This window comes from Nelumbo nucifera, chromosome 1, assembly GCF_055504915.1.
Source record: "Nelumbo nucifera cultivar China Antique chromosome 1, China Antique-T2T, whole genome shotgun sequence".
NCBI lineage: Eukaryota > Viridiplantae > Streptophyta > Magnoliopsida > Proteales > Nelumbonaceae > Nelumbo > Nelumbo nucifera.
In genome coordinates this window covers 17,600,301-17,621,952 of record NC_142649.1, presented here as the reverse complement: position 1 = coordinate 17,621,952, position 21,652 = coordinate 17,600,301, and the positions used below count along the sequence as shown (strand labels likewise).

At 41.6% G+C, this 21,652-nt stretch overlaps 2 protein-coding genes across 2 annotated transcripts in view; both read left to right on the top strand.

Annotated features, from left to right (window-relative positions):
* Positions 1-2,154: 2,154 nt before the first annotated feature.
* On the top strand, positions 2,155-3,330 carry LOC148802968 (senescence-specific cysteine protease SAG12-like). The gene is made up of 2 exons (XM_088896515.1): positions 2,155-2,608; positions 2,741-3,330. Exons 1-2 carry the CDS (start codon positions 2,155-2,157, stop codon positions 3,328-3,330), a joined length of 1,044 nt encoding a protein of 347 aa, XP_088752641.1.
* Positions 3,331-3,761: 431 nt separating this feature from the next.
* LOC148802967 (senescence-specific cysteine protease SAG12-like) overlaps positions 3,762-21,652 on the top strand; it is an 84,099-nt gene continuing 66,208 nt past the window's right edge. Inside the window, exons 1-3 of the mRNA XM_088886313.1 lie at positions 3,762-3,794; positions 15,509-15,857; positions 16,000-16,116. Coding sequence (XP_088742439.1) covers positions 3,762-3,794; positions 15,509-15,857; positions 16,000-16,116 — 499 coding nt within the window. The remainder of the gene's footprint in view (positions 3,795-15,508; positions 15,858-15,999; positions 16,117-21,652) is intronic.

The window sequence follows — 21,652 nt, the reverse complement described above, 5'->3', positions numbered from 1 at the left end:
GAGAGGGCGCCCAATATTATGTATGGCTGAGATTTGGGCACCCGAAATTGAATGGTGGAGATTTAGGGGCCTAAGGCCTGAAAGGTGGAGATTAAAAGGAGTGGATGGTGCCCTAAGGTTTGTTAGAGGTGAAAAGAATGAGTAGGGAGGCGCCCTAGGGTTTGCTAAGGAGAGGGGAGTATGCTAATAGAGTAGGAGGGGCGCCATTCTGGGTTTAGCAAATAGGAGGCACCCTCCTGTGCTCAATTTTTCACAGAAACACCCCCTTTGTCAGCTGGAATTCTCACCAGCTTTCCAAAATCTATAGAAAATATAAATTTCCCAGTTTTTACAGGATTTGCACAGGGACCCTCAAAGGTCACAATATTGAATTTAACTAGGAAAAGGGCACATTTCGACTATTCTAAGGCCTAAGTAACCCTAAAATGATGCTCGTTAAGGCATCAAAATATAGAATTTTCAGGAACCACCGAGGGCTCGACTACCTATGTTTGCCCCCCAATGGAGGTTCCTTTGTTTTGGTTGTTCTTTGGGGATGACATGCTGAGTTTATGACTAATGTGGTGAGAGGTTGAACTGGATTTTTTGTTTAGGTTCCCACAAATGGTGTCAATTAATGGTGATCGAATCACCTAACTGCCCTACTGGAGGACACCTCAAACGAGTGGTGTTGAGGTTGACAGACCGGTATGCAGGAAGAAAGATATCAGAGTACCTGGGGGTTTCGACTTCAGCTAGGCACTCCAATGCTTATGTTAACTGAATTTAGTGAGCAAGAAAGCGAAGGGAAATTCTGAGAGCTAGAGAGATAAAATGCAATGAATGACGAGTACCTTGAGAAGGCATGGACGACATGCCACCATTTGTTTCGGAACCGATAGGCATACTAATTGCATAAGGATAATGTGTCATTATCGGTAACCCAGAGGTGGGCCGACTACTCAAGTCTTTGTCTACCCAGGTCAGGGAGGTCAAGTTGTCATCCAAAGTCACCAACTCATTCTCCTGAGGTGATGTGCTCCACTCTGCTGTGGAGTGACCTGCTGGTCTTCCATCAGTCGAGACGTAGGTCGAGCTGGTCGGCTTGGGCAGACTTGGTGGGTGCGACCTGCCTCCATATGGCGCTGACATGTCATTAAATGGTTTGGGCTGGCCACATGGCTCTTCGTGACCGAACAGTTAGATCACCCCTCATCGATCACTTATCAATTACATGTATACGTGTAAATGGACACTTGTGAGAGAGTGAATGGAAGTACAAGACTAGAAAAAAATAGTTTCGAACTCATTAAACATTGAACAGTTTGTGGTCCAGGAAAGAGTAACATTGATCATGATTGCGTCCCCTGAGTGCTAGAAAATATGTTCCCCAATTTGCGCATGTAATGGATGCCACTCTCTCATATGACATGAGGAAAGTTCTTACTGAATGTTACGGTTCAAGTTGGACTCTCCAATTAATTGGGTGCAAAAGCCAAGGAACCTCTTCGGCATTTGTCTCAATGTGAAGTTTTCTTAACTTATATTTGTGACGATATCACGGGTGGGTTATCAACCTGTTCAACTCGGATTGTTGAACCATTGACCTACAACCTGGAGGAACAAATGGGTCAACAAGTTCTATTTTTAAATTGGTCAATTATAAATAGCATCAAATATGCCAATTTGTATTGATCAACCGAAAATGATTGAAGAAGAAAGTGGAAACATTAAACACAACCTTAATCTCCAACTCTAGACCATCTCAATCATCATATAACTTTATGAAGTCTGAATACTTACTTTTGTTCTAATAGTTTTTGTCAGTCACATCTGTTTTATATGATGTATAAAGGACACTTGTGACAGACCGAATGCAAGTATAAAAGTAAATTAAGTTGCTTTTTGTCACGGTTCCGTTTCCAAAGTGCAAGAAAATATGATTCCCCAATTTGCGCATGTAATTCTTGCCACACCCCCTGCACGGCAAGGAAATTAACATAGTTTGTATTGTTCTACTTGGGGGGAAGTGCATGCAAATGCAGCTCGATCGATCTATATAAATGAAAACCACAAAAGGAATTGCACATCGATCCTCAATTGCTTAGCCTTTAATTTGTTCTCCTCTTATTCATCATCATATAACTAGTTAATTATCAGTTGTTTCAGACGACAATGGCCAGCTGTCAACTCATCACCTGTGCCATGGCCTCGCTATTGATCATCATTTTAGGAGCTTCTACTTCTCAAGCCAACGCCCGCACTCTCCAGCAAGCATCTATGTTGGAGAGGTTTGAGCAATGGATGGCTCGCCATGGAGTTGTATACCAAGACAATGTAGAGAAGGAGAAACGCTTCAACATATTCAAGAACAATGCCGAGCGCATAGATTCGTTCAACTTGGCTGGTGATAGACCATACAAGCAAAGCATAAATGTATTTGCTGACCGGACCGATGAAGAGTTAAAGCATTACCGTAATGGCTACATAAATTTTGCACAACAAAGGCCATCATCAAAATTTCCCCATGGCCGCAGTTTCAGTTACGAAAATGTGACTGATGTTCCGCCAAGTCTAGACTGGAGAGAAAAAGGAGCTGTTACCCCCATCAAAGACCAAGGCCGTTGTGGTAAGTGGCAATATATTTTTTTTTTTCTTTTCTACCAAGTATATATATAATTTGGGGTGCAAGTGCAACTAGGGTTCAAAGCATTACAATACGTACAATTCACTAACAAAGCAATCAATTCATTATATATAGGATGTTGTTGGGCATTCTCGGCAGTGGCAGCAATAGAAGGGATTATCCAAATCAAGAAAGGCCAACAAATTTCTCTATCTGAGCAACAGCTGGTAGACTGCAACACTGAAAATAATGGCTGTGACGGTGGTTTTATGGATACTGCATTCCAATATATCCAACAAACTGGAGGCATTAACAGCGAAAAAAACTACCCTTACAGAGGAGTGCAGGGAATGTGCGACACAGAGAAATCAGCATCCCACACAGCAAGTATCAGTGGATATGTGGACGTCCCATCAAATGATGAGAATGAGTTATTGAAGGCAGTAGCAATGCAACCAGTTTCTGTCGCCATAGACGCTAGTTCCAACGACTTCCTCTTCTACTCAACTGGTGTTTTTACAGGGGAATGTGGAACTGATTTAAACCATGCTGTTACAGTGGTTGGTTATGGTACAAGTGAAGAGGGCATGAAGTACTGGCTACTCAAGAATTCGTGGGGCACTCAGTGGGGAGATAAGGGATATATGCGAATCCAACGAGATGTTGCTGCCTCAAATGGTGGCCTTTGTGGCATTGCCATGAAAGCCTCTTATCCTACCGCCTAATTAAACATCTATCAGCTATACTAGCTAATAAATACATGCATGCATGGTGATAATTGATGGGTTTGTTGTATTGAATGTTCCGTATTACTCAAGTATTAAGTGTTAACTATTTGTCATTGATCGTGTAACTTAAATTATATATACTACTACTGAATGTTTACCTATATAAGGTGTACGTATTTGATATATATATGATTGTTGTTATCACTCTCGACCATTTGTGTGTGGAGTCTTCATCATCTACTAGTTTGTAGATGATGTTACCGGGAATTAAGTATTAATTTACCCTAAATCCCACCTCTCTGTTAAAAGGAGATTAATGCGAAAATTAATTAACAAGAATGAAAAAGTACCCATGCTGGTTAAGAAATTTATGTATTTGATGTAGAGTTGACTAACTTTATAGCAGCAATCGATCCCAGAGCTTAGGAATGGTGTCTCTTGAGATTTATGGACGAGCAAAGGTCTTGTAACTGCTCCTTGATGCGAAAGGATGGATATCTGAGAAGGGCTCTGTTTTTCTTGAAGGCTAGGATGAAAACACTGAGAGAAATTTCGGCATTTTCAATTGGATCTAATCTGAGATTGAAACTCTTTCGCAAGTTTCCTTGTTTTTTTTTTTTTTAGTTTTTTACGTGCAATGGTGTTATTTTCAAATTTGTTCATATCAGATTCTAGTCTGACATCTCAGATTACATTGGGATTTTTTGGTTTACTTAGTTTGTCCTAATTAGTTTAATCTTGGGCCAAGGGGGATTAGGTTAAGGGCTGACGTCAGCCCTCACTCTTTTGAGTTCTTAGATTGGGATACATACAAGTGTGATTTAAGGGGGATTATATCTGTGTGTGCGCTAGCTTACACTGGACTTTGAAGACAAGTTAGAAATCAAAATTATATATGCAGCAGTAGGCCGTAATTGTGTGCAGAAGATAAGAAAACACAAATGAGCAATCTCCACAGTCCGCTCCTTATCAACTTAATTATACTCCATAATCGAGACACGACCAAGTGAGACAAAGTGATCATAATTTGTGTCGTTTTGTCATGGTTGTGTCCTTTGTCAGAGAATTCATCTGAGTGGGTGATCATAATGCTAGGATCAGCCCCTTTGTAAGATAAAATAAATGATAGGTTTACATTCTCTCTAATGGAAACCTAAACTACCGCCAATGTACCTCACAGGAGGTTTTAATTCTCGGAATTATATTAATGTTTTATGAAAAATGTTTGCAAAAGGTTTTAATTCTCCGAATCCATCCAAACAGAGAGTGTGACATTGTACCTTACAACAAAGGGAGAGGTCATTTCTTGTCGAGTACTGTTGGGACCATTATGGTCTGAGAGGTTAAGTGTAAGAGACCATTACAGCGTTGATTTTCTGAGGGTCTTTATCTTACATAAGTTCATTATCCTTGGATCTACATAAGATGGCTGAATTCAATGATCATTTAAGTGTAAATGTTGGGCCCATATTGAACCCAAAGTGATGTGGTCATGGGTTTACTACGTTTAACAATAAATTCGGTCAAGCCTTTTCATAAAGGCTGGGCTGAACCCATGTGAACTTATGTGAGATCATTGTGGGGTCGCACGCCCTGCAAATTAGGCCTAAGCTGTCCATGCAACATCTTGGGTCGTGATCCTTTGAAGGAAATGGGCCTAAGGCCTATAATTAATAAAATTAAGTAAACTGTCACATAACAAATTAAGTTGTCTTGTGCTCTTGGTCCAATCTGGGTTAGGAAATGGGTATAGAGCACCCACCCTCTTAAGAGGATAAGGCTTATCTCTTAATAGATTCCAGATCCAAATTAGATTTGGATAATCTCCTAATTTGATTAGGAAAAGTGCTCCATAAAGAGATAAAAGAAGAAGATGGTGAACTAGAGTAGAACACCACTCTTTCTTGTTCTCTCTTCTATTCTTTTGTCTTTCAAGAAACCCTATCACGACTTAGGCTTTCAAGGATCAGATGAACTTTAGGTCACCTTCCCCACTTTGATCTAAGTAGTTGGGTTGCAGTTTTGTTGAAAATTATGTTGTTGAATCAGTTTCACCTACACACTGCGCCATCTTCAGTGGAGAATGGCTTTGGGACTGATTTGGGCGTGAACTTCCACCATGGGATCTGCATTTGTGGTATCCATATCAAGTATAGATTTCCCTCATTGATTGGATTCAAATCTGGTCCAGTTCAGTGCAAGACCAATCATGAAAAATACAGTTTTTCAAAACATAGGGAATTCAACTCCCAAAAGGATTAATAAATTTTTGAAATTTTGCCCAGCCATCAAGCATGGTTCGGCCATCCATATGATGGATCCTAACCCTTCCAACAGTGTTATCAAAGTCAGGTTCAGCCCTTGGACTAATCCAAACTAGATTTGAACCAAAACTCAAATCGGCAAGAACTAGTGTAGCCAATTTGAGTAGTTAGCAGAAATCTCTAAGAATTTGGTTCTCAAAGTGGGCCAATGATCTAAAATTCTTATAGATATATTCTGATATATTATAGAATTGTTTTATTATGGATTCTTGAAAGTGTGTTGGAGATCGAACTCTTGATGGTGGCAAGATCGGTGCACACCAAATTTATTAATTTGATTATTTGGTCTATAATTAATTATTTTTTTTCTAGAAAGAATGTATTAAGTTTTTCTGATGTAAGCAATAGAAATTAAGGTTTTTCTATTTTTTTACATCAGAGAAATCGTTGGAGCTTACAAAGAAGATAGAGATTGCATATGGAGATCGATCTGCAGATTGTAGTTTCGTAGGGATTTGTCCTGATTGGATTGGACTATCACACTATCAACCCTAGCTATTTTTTTTTATTTTCTATTTATTTGCTTCGTCTACTCTTTCTCCGACCGACCTGGCTCAGATCTGAGAAGTGTATTGCATTCCCAAAGAGAACAAACTGAGGTGTCCTGGGGTCAGGGAGAGGGCCACTTCGGCCCATCCCGGGGAGATTTGTGTGTGCATCCATAGTTTGATTTTCAGCCTTAGGTTCCCTTTAGGTCTGGGGGTAGTGGTCATCTTGGGGTGGCATCGAGTCCTACCTATTCAGTTGATGCCGAACTCATTTTTGTACCTGGTCGGGTTGCTCTGCAAATGCACTCTCAAGGATATTGAGATTACCCTACCGATGTTTAGATACTCTCCACTTGAAGAAGCAAAAGTAGGGGTATTACTACCTATCAGCCAGGTCGAACACCAAGGTGCTCATTAGGGCTCCTTCTTCCATGGAGCTTCATCGCCATTCAATAGAATGCACCCCTCAATAGGGGAAGAAGCCAAGGTACATAGAGGAAGTTGTGGTAGTTGACTCCGAGGAGGCCACAACTCAACTCGAGTGGTCCTCATTGCAGAGGGGGGACACTCCGGAACATCCTTCGACTAAGGGCTCGGCCAGTGTTTACGTGCCACAATGGTTGATTCGGCCAAAAGGCACCCTTGAGACAGAGGGGGTGGCCGAGCAGCTTGCCCAGGGTGTGAGTCTCCCCGGTATTAGGAAGGAAGCCAGTAGCCACACCAGCAGCTCTTGGAGAGCACAACTCTTCATCAAATCATGGGGGTAAGTTCGGCTTTACTTGTTCTTCCTTGTTTCTCTTCTTTTGTACTAACTATTCAGAGCCCTGCAGGATACGCCCCTAAGTCCATAAAAAGGGGGGCGGACTAGTAAGGAGGCATCATCAAATCTTGGAAACAAGAATTCAGCAAGAAGGGAGAAAAGAAGCAGAATACGCCCACCCCCCCCCCCCTCATCTGGAAGCTGCGATTTCTACATGAAGTGTGTGTAAGCTTTTGATTTCTGGTTGAAAAGTTAGGGAAGCTTTGATTCTTAAATATTGTGAGATCTAATTGATTTTTATTTCAGTTCATTGTTTATGGGTATTCATATGTTTTCTGCGATTTCCTGTGAGGATTATTTGTATTGATTAAGCAAGAAGGATCCCTTGCTCATTCAATGAGAATAATCTCTGGCCGATTGAACTTCTAATTTCGTATATGATTGGTAGGTTTAATCATGGTGGAAACTAACATAAATTGATTATGGACAAGTTTTCAATTTATGTTAAGAGGATATATGATCTGGTTTAAACGGTCCAAAGTTGTGAGATCGCTGACTAGAATTGGGTCTCTCCCCTCTTAATGCTATTAATAGATTAAATCCTAAGAGCTTGTTTAGGACTGTCTATTAATAAGAGAAGCAATCAAAGATATTGTTTTGGGTGCCGAGAAATACGAGTAGAGGCTGGCTGTTAGAGCTTGTTAATGGCTATAACCAATTTATTCATAAACATATGAATTTATCCTTGCATCGATGATCAATGAAAAGAATCAAGGCTGAACTTGTCCCTTCAACCAGAAGCTATCTCCCATCGATTTAATCCTTGTTTATTTTATTTCATTTTATTTTCCTTATCTTTACAACAACCCCCTATTTCATTTTCTTGGAAATAAATCCACCCAATCCCTGTGGAGACGACCTTGCTCATCACTATATACAAAAATATTTAATCTGAGCAGGACTTTTATTTTTTGTTGGATTCGAAACCCACCATGTAGATACACGAAAAGTGAATCCATCTTGCTCAGTTCTATGACTTGCACAGGAGCCATCTCCTCTTCTATCGCCCTCTCTATGTTGGGGTGCAACAAGTCTTCTACGTATGTTGTCCTCTTGGTGTTGTCAGTAGAGCCGACAGCTATGAAAGCGCGTCATCCTGTGCCTTCTTGGATCTCGGTATTTGGTGGATGGATAAAGTATCAAATTGTCTAATTATCTCACACACCTTCACCAAGTACTTACACATTGAAGGATCCCGAGCTTCATAATGTTCGTTCACTTGGTTCACCACGAGCTAGGAGTCAATACATGCCTCTACATTCCTCACACCGACCTCCTTCCTGAGGGATAAACTATGTAGAATTGCCTTTACATTCACTTGGTTACATAGCTAAAATTTCTTCAATTTTCTCAGGGTTGGCTTCAATGCCACGTCGAGTGACTATGTAATTGTGGAACTTGCCCGATGTGACCCCAAAGACACACTTGTTTGGATTGAGCTTCAAGTTATATTTTCTTAGAGTAGCAAACATTCTTTAGAACAATAAACATCATCTAAATATACTTTTACTTTATTTCCAATTAAAATTGGAAAAGAAATTGTTTACAAGACGCAAGTAGGTCGCCCTGACATTCCTTAGGCCAAAAGGCATGACCTTGTAACAATAAAACCCAATTTCAGTTACAAAAGTTGTTTTCTCTTGGTCCGCTGGATCCATCTAGATCTATTTGTTACCGGAATAGACACCCATTAATCTCAGCAGCTCAAACCCCGAGGTGGCATCTACCAATCTGTCCATCCTTAAGAGTGGGAACATATACTTTGGGCAAGTTTGTTTCAGGTCTGTATAGTCGACCCACCTTTGCCAGTTCTCATTTTCCTTTTTCACGATCACCATATTCGTTATCCATCTCGGGTACTCTACTTCTCTGATAAAGTCGGCATTGAGGAGCTTCCCAACCACCTAGTCAATTGTCCTCCACCTCTCTAGGGTGAAGTTCCTTTTCCTCTGCTTTAAAGGTCTAACCAAGGGATCTACGTTAAGTCTATGGATAATAACAAAGGGATCTATGCCAGGCACGTCGGTAGGTGACCAGGAAAATACATCAATATTTGAATGTAAAAAACTTACCAATTTAGAGCGTAGAGGTTCATTGAGTCATGAACCAATCTGGATTGTCTTCTTGGGTTCGGTATCTAAGACCGACACCAGGATGACATATTCCAATGGGTGAGCTCTATCCTTGCCGAGCTCTAGAAGCAATTTTAGGTCGACCACCAATGACCACTTTTCCTTGCCTTTCAAGGCCACCATGTAACATTTCCGGGACTCTAGATAGTCCCCATACACTACCCTAATTCCATTCTTAGTGGGGAATTCTGTGGCCATGTAGTATGTGGTTACCAAGTTTCGAAGTGTGTGCAGCATAGGGTGACAAACAATAGCATTGTATGATGAAGGTGTGTCCACAGCCAAAAGATTATGGTCAAATGAAATCTTGTTCGGCATCGTCCTCACTATAACAAACAACTTAATCCTTCCTAGAGGTTAGACGATGTCCCTACTGAAACCAGCCAGATACATGTCAGTAGGGAAGAAATCCTTCCTTTGTACATTCATCTTCTCGAATGCCTCCATGAATAAGATGTCCACCGAGCTTCCACTGTCCACCAGGATGTGCTTCACTTCATAGTTATGGATGATCAACCTCACTATGATCGTGTCATCATGGGTTAGTGAGCCCCTTTCTTGTCATCATTGATGAAATAAATCACCTCCTCTATCCTTATTCTCTTGGAGGGCTTCACATTGTCATTGCTCAAGTTGTGTCCTTAGCCTCTACTATTGACCCACCTGTGCTCTTGTTGATCATCCCGATGAGTGCCCATTCATTCTGTTGGGGCTGGTCTCTTTGTGGGTTCCTCAACAGCTTGGTCCTCCTTAATGAATTTCCACAAGTGCCCCCCCCTCTCCTTGTGATAGTGGCAATACTGGTCCGGATTCCTATTCTCCGAATTTCCCTTCAAGTGATTTGACCACTTCAAGCAATTGAATGAATTAATATTCATTAAGATCTTCCCCCTCCACGCGTTCAATGGTGTGTAGTTTTTATTCATTATAGGGAGAGTCCTAAAGCGTCTTGTCAACGACCTGGAGCGGCAAGGGATGACTTTAATCGGCATTTCAGTGACTTAGAGCACCTAGGCGACCTGTTGCCTCTACAACTATGCTTGATCTATCTAGATCTTCTGGATCCATCTAGATTACAAAAGTTGTTTTCTCTTGGTCTGCTGGATCCATCTAGATCTTCTAGAAACCAGAATAGACGTCCATGAATCTCTACAGCTTGAACCCCGAGGTGCAATCAACTAGTCTGTCTATCCTTAAGAGTGGGAAGATATAGTTTGGTCAAGCTTGTTTCGGGTCTGTATAGCCGATGCACATATGCCACTTCACATTTGAGGACCTTCCCAACCTCCTTGTCAATTGTCCTACACAGCTTTGGGGTGAATTTCCTTTTCCTCTACTTTATAGGTATAACCAAGGGAACTACATTAAATCTATGGGTAATAACAAAGGGGTCTATGCCAGGCATGCCGACACGCAACCAGGAAAATAGATCAATATTTGAATGTAAAAAACTTACTAATTTAGAAGCGTGGAGGTTCATCGAGTTGTGGCCCAATCTGGATTGTCTTCTTGGGCTCGATATCTAAGATCAACACGAGGATGACATCTTCCAATGGGTGAGCTGTATCCACGCCGAGCTTTGGCAGTAGTTCCGGGTAGACCTGTTCATGGGCCATGCTTGGGCCTAGCTTTTGCCAAAATTTGAATGAGCCTGGCCCGAAGCCCGAGCATGACATAGTGTAAAGTCAGGTCCAAAACCTGGCCCGTGAACAACTCTATTTCTAGGTCAACCGCCAATGGGGGGAGTCCTTAAGCGTCTTGTCAACGACCTGGAGCGGCAAGGGATGGCTTGAATCGACATTTCAGTGACTTGGAGCACCTAGGCGACCTGTTGCTTCTACAACTGTGCTTGCTAATTCTTTTGCCTTGGCCATTATCACGTTCCTTCCTCTTGCCGGCTCTGACAAGCTTTTTGTGTGCATGAAGCATTTCCTCGATGTTCATATATTTTTGGTAATGCTTAAGGAACTTCCCCTTATCCTTTGTGAGGTTCTTCACAAGCAACCTTCTCAGGTGGGGGTCTCAGACGTCATGGATTGTTGCGGTCATCTGTATAGCGGGGTCATGGTTCTGGATATACAGAACACTGGTATACCGTAATTAGGTAGTTGGATGTCTTCGAGTGACATCGGTAGGTAGCAAAGTGTGTCGTAAACAGGTTGACAATCTGGTCCTAGGTCTTAGTGGAGCCCGGGCCAAGCTTGAGTACCACATTTGGGTAGCCTGGCGGAATATGGTTGGGAAGGCGAGGCACTTTCCTGCCTCATTTTCTTCATGTAGCTACATCAAAGCCTACAATTTGTTGATGTGGTCAACGAGGTCTGTCATTTAGTCCTAAGTCTCTAGGTTTGAGGCTAAAAAATTATTAGGCCAGGGCTCAGCAAGGATCTTGGCCGAAAGGGGCAAAGGCCGAATGAATTGAGGAGCAGTCGAGGTGTTTGATAGGCTGACTTCTTGTTCTTTAGGCGGGCTTGTCTGACGACCATCCACCTAAGGACCGAGTCGGCTCTTGATGGGATTATGCCTTGGGTGCCTCCTACGCCTGTTTTGCTTGGACCCCAATGCCGAGGCCATGTTGTCCAACCTGACCGAGGTGGTTGCCCTACTAATTTCCATGTTAGGGGCGTAAGTGGTGTCTTGTGCTTAGGAAGTCCAACTCCTAGCAGGGTTCTGAAGGGATGAGAGATCCATCCTATGGGCGCCCAAAGATTGCGGAATAAGGGACGAATTTCAAAAATTTATCTCTCCCTTCAACTGGGAATCGTATTCCCTATTTAGAAAATCATATTTTCAAAGATCAATCTTGAACCATAAACTGAACCAGATCTGAACCAAAAGGAGTGGGAGAAGATTATACCTGATACGGAGAAATACTATCTCCCAATGGAGGTGTTCACGCCCAAGGAAGGATCCAAAATCTGCTCCCACTGAAGATGGCGTAGTGAAGGATGGAGCAGAATCAACAATGTTCTTCAAAAGAACTTGACCCTTCGCAAGAATCAACTGGACGACTTGTGAGTACAGCTCCAACCAATCTTTTCCCAAAAGATTGAGATCAAGATCAAATCTTGATTGCTTCCAAGAACTGGAGATCGAACTGAAGGAATGGCAATGGCAGGAAGGTGGCGGCAGGAGAGAATTCGCAATATGCAGGAAATCTCTCAATCTCTCTTTCTTCAAAGAGAAGAATGCTGTTGATCATGTAAAAGGCTGCCGCCCCCTTCCCCTTTTATAATCTCAAAGGGATCAGCTCCTAATCAGATTAGGAGTTGCCAATCCAAATCATATTTGGGTTAGAAGTCCCTTAGTGATAAGGGATAATCCTTATCTTATCTGCAGATCAGATCAGCCATCTCCTAATATAATTAGGAGGTTTCCAGATCTAAATCTCATTTAGATCTTGGACTCTCTGAGTGGATAGGGTCTAAGCCCAATCCTTTTAGCTGACCCACTTCAGAATTCGCCCTCTTTAAATGACTGATCAAATCAGCCCAGTTCGAAATGGGCTTAAGGCCCATTTAAGGTTATGTACTCAAAAAGCCTTCCAAACTGCTGCCCAGTTGGGCTTCCTTGTATGGTGTGGGACCCAAGCAATGATCTACACACCAGCCACAAGGGTTCAGCCCAGCCTTTGTTACAAGGCCTGGCCGAATGCACTGCTGAAGACAGTGTACCCCCTGAAACCCATCAAATGGGCTCTATGGGCCCAACACTTACACTAAGTGGTCCCTGGGCCAAGCCACCTTGTAACACCCAGGGACTGTGGGCAGATGCAAGATTAGCCCATCAGGTGTTATCCTCAATGGTCTTACACTTAACCTCTTAGACCATAATGATCATACACTACCCGACAAGAGAGGACCTCTCCCTCGGCTGCAAGGAACAGTGTTGCACTCTCCACTCATATGGATCCCGGGAATTAAAACCTTCTTGCAAACATTTTAGAAACCATAATATATATACTTTTATATCTTATATAAAATATATTTTGCAAAACAAATCTCAACGGTTGAAATCGGCTGCCGGCAGTCTTGGTTTCCATCAGTGAGAGTGCATCCCCGATCATTACCTTTGTCCGACAAAGGGGCTGATCCTGTCCGATAAATGTGCCTGAAAGGAACATTTCCTTTCTTGGAGTTTTCCATGCTGTATCTTTTGACTATTTTGTCAATATAAGCAGATTGGGATAATCCAATTATCCGCTTCGATCTATCTCTATAGAGTCGAAGACCCAGTATATAGGAGGCTTCTCCAAGATCTTTCTTGGAGAATTGCTGCGAAAGCCATACTTTCACCGTAATTAACATTCCTACATCATTCCCAATGAGTAGGTAACCTTATCTCCACTGAACTTCCTGTAGACACAGGGTTCATCCGGATTCTACTCGAAGTCAACCGATTTGACAACAGAGTCAAAACGGATGTTCCAACTTCTAGAAGCTTGCTTAAGTCCATAAATGGATCTATTAAGTTTACATACCATGTTTTCCTGACCTGCAGCAATGAAGCCTTGTGGCTACTGCATATAGATATCTTCAGTAAGATCTTCATTCAGGAATGTTGTTTTGACATCCATCTGCCAAATCTCATAATCATGGTATGCTGCTACAGCTAGCAGGATCCTAATGGATTTAATCATGGCCACAGGCGAAAAGGATTCCTCATAATCGATGCCTTCTTTCCGAGTGTACCCTTTCGCCACTAGACGAGCCTTGAAGATCTCAATCCTGCCATCGGGGCCCTTCTTCCTCTTGTAAATCCATTTGCAACCGATTGCTTTTACCCCGGAGGGTGGATCTACTAGAGTCCAGACTCCATTGGCCTCCATTGAGTCCATCTCTGCTCTCATGGCCTCCACCCACTTCTGGGAATCTATGTCCAACATAGCTTCCGCGTAAGTCACGGGATCCTCCTCACTAGTCAAGGTTTCCACCAGGTAACTATCCTGATCATAACCATAACGGACTGGTGGCCTGGATGCCCGAGTGGATCTTCTAAGTTGGTCACTACCTAGAACTTGTGGGACATCTCCCACTGCTCCTGAGTTCTCCTCATCAAGAACAACTTCCTGACGATGGGTGTCCAGGATATAGTCGGTTTTCAAGAATTGCGCATTTCGACTACAGAACACTTTCTGCTCACTTGTGTCATAGAAAAGGTAACCTACAGAGCCTTTTGAGTAGCCTACAAATAGGCAACGACTGGTCTTAGATTCCAACTTGTCTGCGCTCGTTCTTTTAACGTGTGCAGGACAACCCCAAATCTTCAAGTGTCTGACACTTGGTTTCTTTCCGGTCCAAAGTTCATATGGAGTATTCGGAACCGATTTGGTTGGAACCCGATTCAGCACGTAAATCGCAGCCTCTAATGCATAACCCCAAAAGGATGTGGGTAACTCTGAGTGTATGAGAAGCGACCGGACCATTGAATAGTTTGTGGTCTAGGAAATAGTAGCATTGGTCATGATTGCGTCCCCTATACTAGAAAATATGTTCTCCAATTTGCGCATGTAATAGATGCCACTCTCTCATATGACATGATCAGGAAAGTTCTTAATGAATGTGACGGTTCAAGTTGGACTCTCTAATTAATTAAATGCAAAAGCCGAGGAACCTCATCAGCGTTAGTCTCAGTTTGTAGTTTTCTTAACTTATATATGTGACGACATCACGGGTCAACCTGTTCAACTCGGATTGTTGAACCATTGACCTACAACCTGGAGGAACGAATGGGTCAACCGAAAATGATTGAAGGGTCAACCTGTTCAATAGGATTGTTAAACCATTGTCCTACAACCTGGAGGAACAAATGGGTCAACCGAAAATGATTGAAGAAGAAAGTGGAAACATCAAACACAACCTTATTCTCCAATTCTAGACCATCTCAAATACTTACTTTTATTCTAATAGCCTTTGTCAGTCACATACTCACATCTGTTTTATATGATGTATGTCTTTCACATGTAAATGGACACTTGTGACTGACCGAATGCAAGTATAACTGTATAAGAATAAGCAAATTAAGTAGCTTTTGTCACGGTTCCGTTTCCAAAGTGCAAGAAAATATGACCCCTGGCCATTTTTTTTTCTTCTTTGATATGATGTTATCCCCCAATTTGCGCAGGTAATTCTTGCCACACTCTCGTATGAAGAAATTTCTTAATCAATGCTATATATAGTTTAAGTTAGACTCTCCAATTACTTCAAGGAAACTTTTAGTCACCCTGCACTACTGGATTGATTGGAATGATAAGGAATGCTTGATAAATGTTATAAGTCAAACACCCCCTGCACGGCAAGGAAATTAGTTTGTACGTATTGCTCTACGTGGGGAAGTGCACATTGCATGCAAACTCTATATAAATGAAAACCACCAAAGAATTGGACATCGATCCTCAATTACTTAGCCTAGCTTTTGTTATCCATTGAGCAATGGATAGCTCGCCATGGAGTTGTATACCAGGACAATGTAGAGAAGGAGAAACGCTTCAACATATTCAAGTACAACGCGGAGCGCATAGATTCGTTCAACTTGGCTGGTGATAGACCATATAAGCAAAGCATAAATGCATTTGCTGACCGGACCGATGAAGAGTTAAAGCATTACCGTAATGGTTACATAAATTTTGCACAACAAAGGCCATCATCAAAATTTCCCCATGGCCGCAGTTTCAGTTACGAAAATGTGACTGATGTTCCGCCAAGTCTAGACTGGAGAGAAAAAGGAGCTGTTACCCCCATCAAAGACCAAGGCCGTTGTGGTAAGTGGCAATATATATATATATATATTTTTTTTTCTTTTCTACCAAGTATATATATAATTTGGGGTGCAAGTGCGACTAGGGTTCAAAGCATTACAATACGTACAATTCACTAACAAAGCAATCAATTCAATATATATAGGATGTTGTTGGGCATTCTCGGCAGTGGCAGCAATAGAAGGGATTATCCAAATCAAGAAAGGCCAACAAATTTCTCTATCTGAGCAACAGCTGGTAGACTGCAACACTGAAAATAATGGCTGTGACGGTGGTTTTATGGATACTGCATTCCAATATATCCAACAAGCTGGAGGCATTAACAGCGAAGAAAACTACCCTTACAGAGGAGTGTAGGGAATGTGCGACACAGAGAAATCAGCATCCCATGCAGCAAGTATCAGTGGATATGTGGACGTCCCATCAAATGATGAGAATGAGTTATTGAAGGCAGTAGCAATGCAACCAGTTTCTGTCGCCATAGACGCTAGTTCCAACGACTTCCTCTTCTACTCAACTGGTGTTTTTACAGGGGAATGTGGAACTGATTTAAACCATGCTATTACAGTGGTTGGTTATGGTACAAGTGAAGAGGGCATGAAGTACTGGCTACTCAAGAATTCGTGGGGCACTCAGTGGGGAGATAAGGGATATATGCAAATCGACCATTTGTGTGTGATAATGAAGTTATCGGGAATTAGGTATTAATTTACCCTAAATCCCATTATCATCAATCAATTGGAAATCAAACTAAATCATTAATTTTAGAAGGAGAGTAATGCGAAAATTAACTAACAAGCTAGGAATGAAAATCTACCAAAGCTAGTTAAGAAATTTATGTATTGATGTAGGCTTGACTAAACATTATAGCAGCAATCCTAGATCTTAGGAATGGTGTCTCTTGAGATTTATGGATGAACAAAGGTCTTGTAACTGCTCCTTAATTGATACGCAAGGGTGGATATCCGAGACAATTCAATCTAGCTAATTAACATGCTTTTTCAAGAGGTTCCCATGATTTCCTTTGTTTTTTTTTTACATGCAACGGTGTTATTTTCAAATTTGTTCACATCAGATTCCAAACTTACATGCACTACATGTGCTTAATTTCTAGTATATATATATATATATATATATATATATATATATATATATATATATATATATATATATATGCCTCTCCCCATCCCCTTCCTCATGAAAATTCCCATCCCCGTCCCAATGGGGAACCCCATCCCCATGGGGATACCCATTCCCCGTGATTTTTTATAATGTTAACCATTTTGTTTTTGTTTTTAGTTTTATTTAAAAAATAAAATTTACAATCTTATTAGAAACAATTCAACCATATTTTTAAAAATATTAATATATAGATGTATGTGTACATATATACATATACAACGTATGCATACATATATACATATATATTAGTGTGGATCCTCGTCCCCACTAATGGGGATGAAAATTCCCCATCCCCGTCCCCATAGGGGAAAATCAACCCCATCCCCGCCCCATTCGAGGTGGATCACCACGGGGATTGGGCAAATGGGGAAAATTGGCAACCCTATATATATATATCATTTGAGACTGATATGCTTCCAAAGAAATTAGGGCAGCTTGTCTCGATTGCTAGGGTTAGACCCATAGCACATGTAGTGTGTGTTTAAATGAAACATTGAACCAGGACCATTTTCTAGTTATTCCCTAGACCTTGGAGATTGATGGGCAAAACTGGAGAGTTACACATATCCCCTAAACTTGATTATGGTACTACACTTGGTGTTGGATTGGGCTGTCTTTGATATGCCAATCAATTAGATCCATTGAGGGTCAAAACCTGGGTATGTTGGGGCAGTTTGAGAATTCATCTGAGTGGGTGATCATAATGTTAAGATCGGCCCCCTTGTCGGACAATGCGAAAGATTGGGCTTACACTCTCTCTGATGGAAATCTAAACTACCGGCAATGGATCTGTCAAGGAGAGGTGACACTATACCTTGCAGCCAGGGGAGTGGTCCTTCCCCATTGGGTAGTGTTGTGACCATTATGGGTTGAGAGGTTAAGTGTAAGAGACCATTACAGGGTTGATTACCTAATGGTCTTTATCTTAAGTCTATTATCCTTGGATCTTCATAGGATGGCTGAATTCAATGATCATTTAAGTGTAAATGTGGGGTTCCACACCATACAAATCTGGCCTAAGCTGGCCATACAACATCTTGGGTCATGAGCCTTTGAAGAAAATGGGCCTAAGGCCCATAATCAATAAGAATAAGTAAGTTGTCACATGTTAAATTAAGTTGTCATGTGCTCTAAGTCGAATCTAGGTTAGGAAATGGGTATGGAGCACCTATCCTCTTAAGAGGATAAGGCTTATCTCTTATTAGAGTCCAGATCCAAATTAGATTTGGATAATCTCCTAATTTGATTAGCAGAAGTGTCCATAAAGAGATAAAAGAAGAAGAGGGTGAACTAGACAAGAATACCACTATTTCTTGTTCTCTCTTCTTCTCTTTTGTCTTCCATGAAACCCTGTCACGACCTAGGCTTTCAAGGACAGATGGACAGTTTTCTTCTCATTTTTGCAAGAAAAATTTAGAGGAACTTCAAGCTCACCTTCCCCAGTTCGATACAAGTAGGTGGGTTGCAATTTTGCTGAAAACTATGTTATTGAATCGGCTTCACCTACACACTGTGCCACCTTAGGATCTACATTTGTGGTATCCATATCAGGTATAAATCTTCCTCTTTGATTGGTTTCAAATCTGGTTTGATTTAGTGCAAGACCAATTCTGAAAAGTGCAATTTTTCAAAACATTGGGAATTCGATTCCCAAAAGGATTAGTAAATTTTTTGAAATTTTGCCCAGCCATCTAGCATGGTTCGACCATCCATACGATGAATCCTAACCATTTCAACAGTGGTATCGAAGCCAGGTTCATCCCTTGGAATGAACCAAACTGGATTTTAACTAAAACTCAAATCGGCAAGTGAAGGAAGGTGAAATCCATCATATGGATGGCCGAACCATGCCAGATGGTTGGGCAAAATTTCAAAAATTTTCTTGCAACCTTCAGGGAATCGTATTCCCAGTTTTAAAAAGCTGTATTTCTCAAGGATCGTTCTTGCACCGAAACCAGACTAAATCTGAAACCAAAAAGAATGGAGAAGTATACCTGATACGGATTCCACAAATGTAGCTCCCAAAGTGATAGTTCACACTCAAACTGAATCCCAAAACCAACTTCCCCTGAAGATGGCACAGCTTGAATTGAAGCCGATTCAGCAACACAATTTTCAACAAAACTACAATCCAACACTTTGGATCGTACAAGGGAGGTGAGCACGAATTTTCTCTGTATTTTTCTTCCAAAAATAAGAGGTGGAACTGATCAAGATCAGTCCAAGAAGGGGAGGTCGAATTAGGGTTTCTGAGGCATAAAGAACAGAGAGAGAGAGAATTAAGAGAAGAGTAAACTGGAGCAAATTCGATCTCCTCTTTTTTTAGCCTTATGGATCACCACTCCTAATCAAATTAAGAGATTCCTAATCCAAATATTTATTTGGATTTGAACTCGCTAAGTGGATAAAACTTATCCTCTTATCCTAATGGCTGATCCAGACCCATATCCAAACCCATATTCACCCATATAAAATGACTGCTTAAGCTATCATGTGACACCCTAATTAATCCAATTAATCATGGCCTTTAGGCCTAATAAGCAAGTGGCTTACATCCTTGGTTTGTTGTTGGCCCATTTAGGTTCACTTTATTTAGCGTTGGACCCCAACAATGACCTCACATAAGCCTACATGGGTTCGTCCCAACCTCTGTGAAAAGGCTTGGCCGAATACACTATCAAGTAGTGTGAAACCCTAAGTCCATCAGTATGGGCTCTTAATGGGCCCAACATTTACAGTAAATGATCATTGAGTCCAACCATCCTATGAAGGCCCAAGGACAACAGACTTAAGTGAGATATAGCCCATCAAGTAAAACAACCATTAATGGTCTCTTACACTTAACCTCTCAGCCCTTAATGATCAAACGCTGCTCGACAAGGAAAGACCTCTCCCCTGGCTGCAAAGTACAGTGTCGCACTCTCTTCTCGAATGGGTCTCAGGAATTAGGAGCTGCTTATCCAAATCATATTTGGATAAGATCTCTCTTTAGGTGATAGGGATAAACCCTTATCTTATCTGCAGATTAGATTAGCTTTCTCCTAATCTCATTAGGAGGTTTCTAAATCTGAATCACATTCAGATCTAGACTCTCTGAGTGGATAGGATTAAGACCCTATCTTATCTGCTAATCTATCTCAGAATTCGCCCCATAATTAATTAAATAAACAGCCCAGTTCGAAATGGGCTTTAGGCTCATTAAGCTTATGTACTCACTTAACCTTCCAAATTGCTACCCAGTTGGGCTTCCTTGTAAGGCGTGGGACCCAAACATTGATCTACACATCAGCCACATGGGTTCGGCCCAGCCTTTGTTACAAGGCCTGGCCGAATGCACGGTTAAAGACAGTGCACCCCCTGAAAACCCATCTTATGGGCTCTATAGGCCCAATACTTACCCTAAGTGGTCCCTGGGCCAAGCCACCTTGTAACACCCAGGGACTGTGAGCAGATGCAAAATTAGCCCATCAGGTATTATCCTCAATGGTCTTACACTTAACCTCTCAGCCCATAATGATCATACACTGCCCGACAAGAGAGGACCTCTCCCTCGGCTGCAAGGAACAGTGTTGCACTCTCTACTTATATGGATCCCGGGAATTAAAACGTTTTGCAAACATTTTAGAAACCATAATATATACTTTTATATCTCATATAAAATATGCTTTGCAAAAACAAATCTCAACGGTTGAAATCGGCTGTTGGCAGTCTTGGTTTTCATCAAAGAGAGTGCATCCCCGATCATTACCTTTGTCCGACAAAGGGGATGATTCTTTCACTATGATCACCCACTCAGATGAATTCTTGGATTGTCCCAACATACCCAGGTTTTGACCCTTGCTAAGGATCTCACTGATTGGTACATCAAAGACAGCCCAATCCGACATTTAGTGTAGTATCATAATCGAGTCTAGGGGTTTGGTGTAAATTTCCAGTTTTGCCCATCTATCTCCAAGGTCCAGGGCAATACTGGAAATCTGGTCCGGTTCAAAGGTTCTATTAATTCTACACTGTATGTGACTAGGGTCTCACCCTGGTAGCTGAGACTGGCCACCCCAACCGACTTGGTGGCACTACAGTGTCAGCCTTGTCAGGATAGGTCTCCCCAGACCGATCCACTGGCTGTGAACATTCTAAACTAACACGAGTCTCATTAAGTGTCCAGTTTAAGGGTATTACACAGAAACATACCAAGGGAACATGAATCAAATATGTACTTTTATTCATTTACAATAAATTCATAAAGTACATCATTCTTGATTGTGGCTAAGGGCATACAAAACTATCTAACAACTCCCACTTTCACTTAGGTCCAATCAGGTACTAGCTGGGGTCCCATGCCTTCCACGTGTTTCTCAAACACTTTCTGTGATAGTGGCTTCATCAATGGGTCTGCTACATTTTCCGCTGATGCTACCTTCTGAATCAGGATGTCCCCTCTACTAACAATCTCCCACAGTACATGGTACTTCCTCTCGATGTGCTTCGACTTCGAGTGGGCTTGTGGCTCCTTAGCCTGAGCAATGGCTCCATTGTTGTCACACAACAATGGAATGGGTGATGTGCTGGACGAAACTACTCCCAACTCATGAACGAACTTCTTCATCCATACGGCT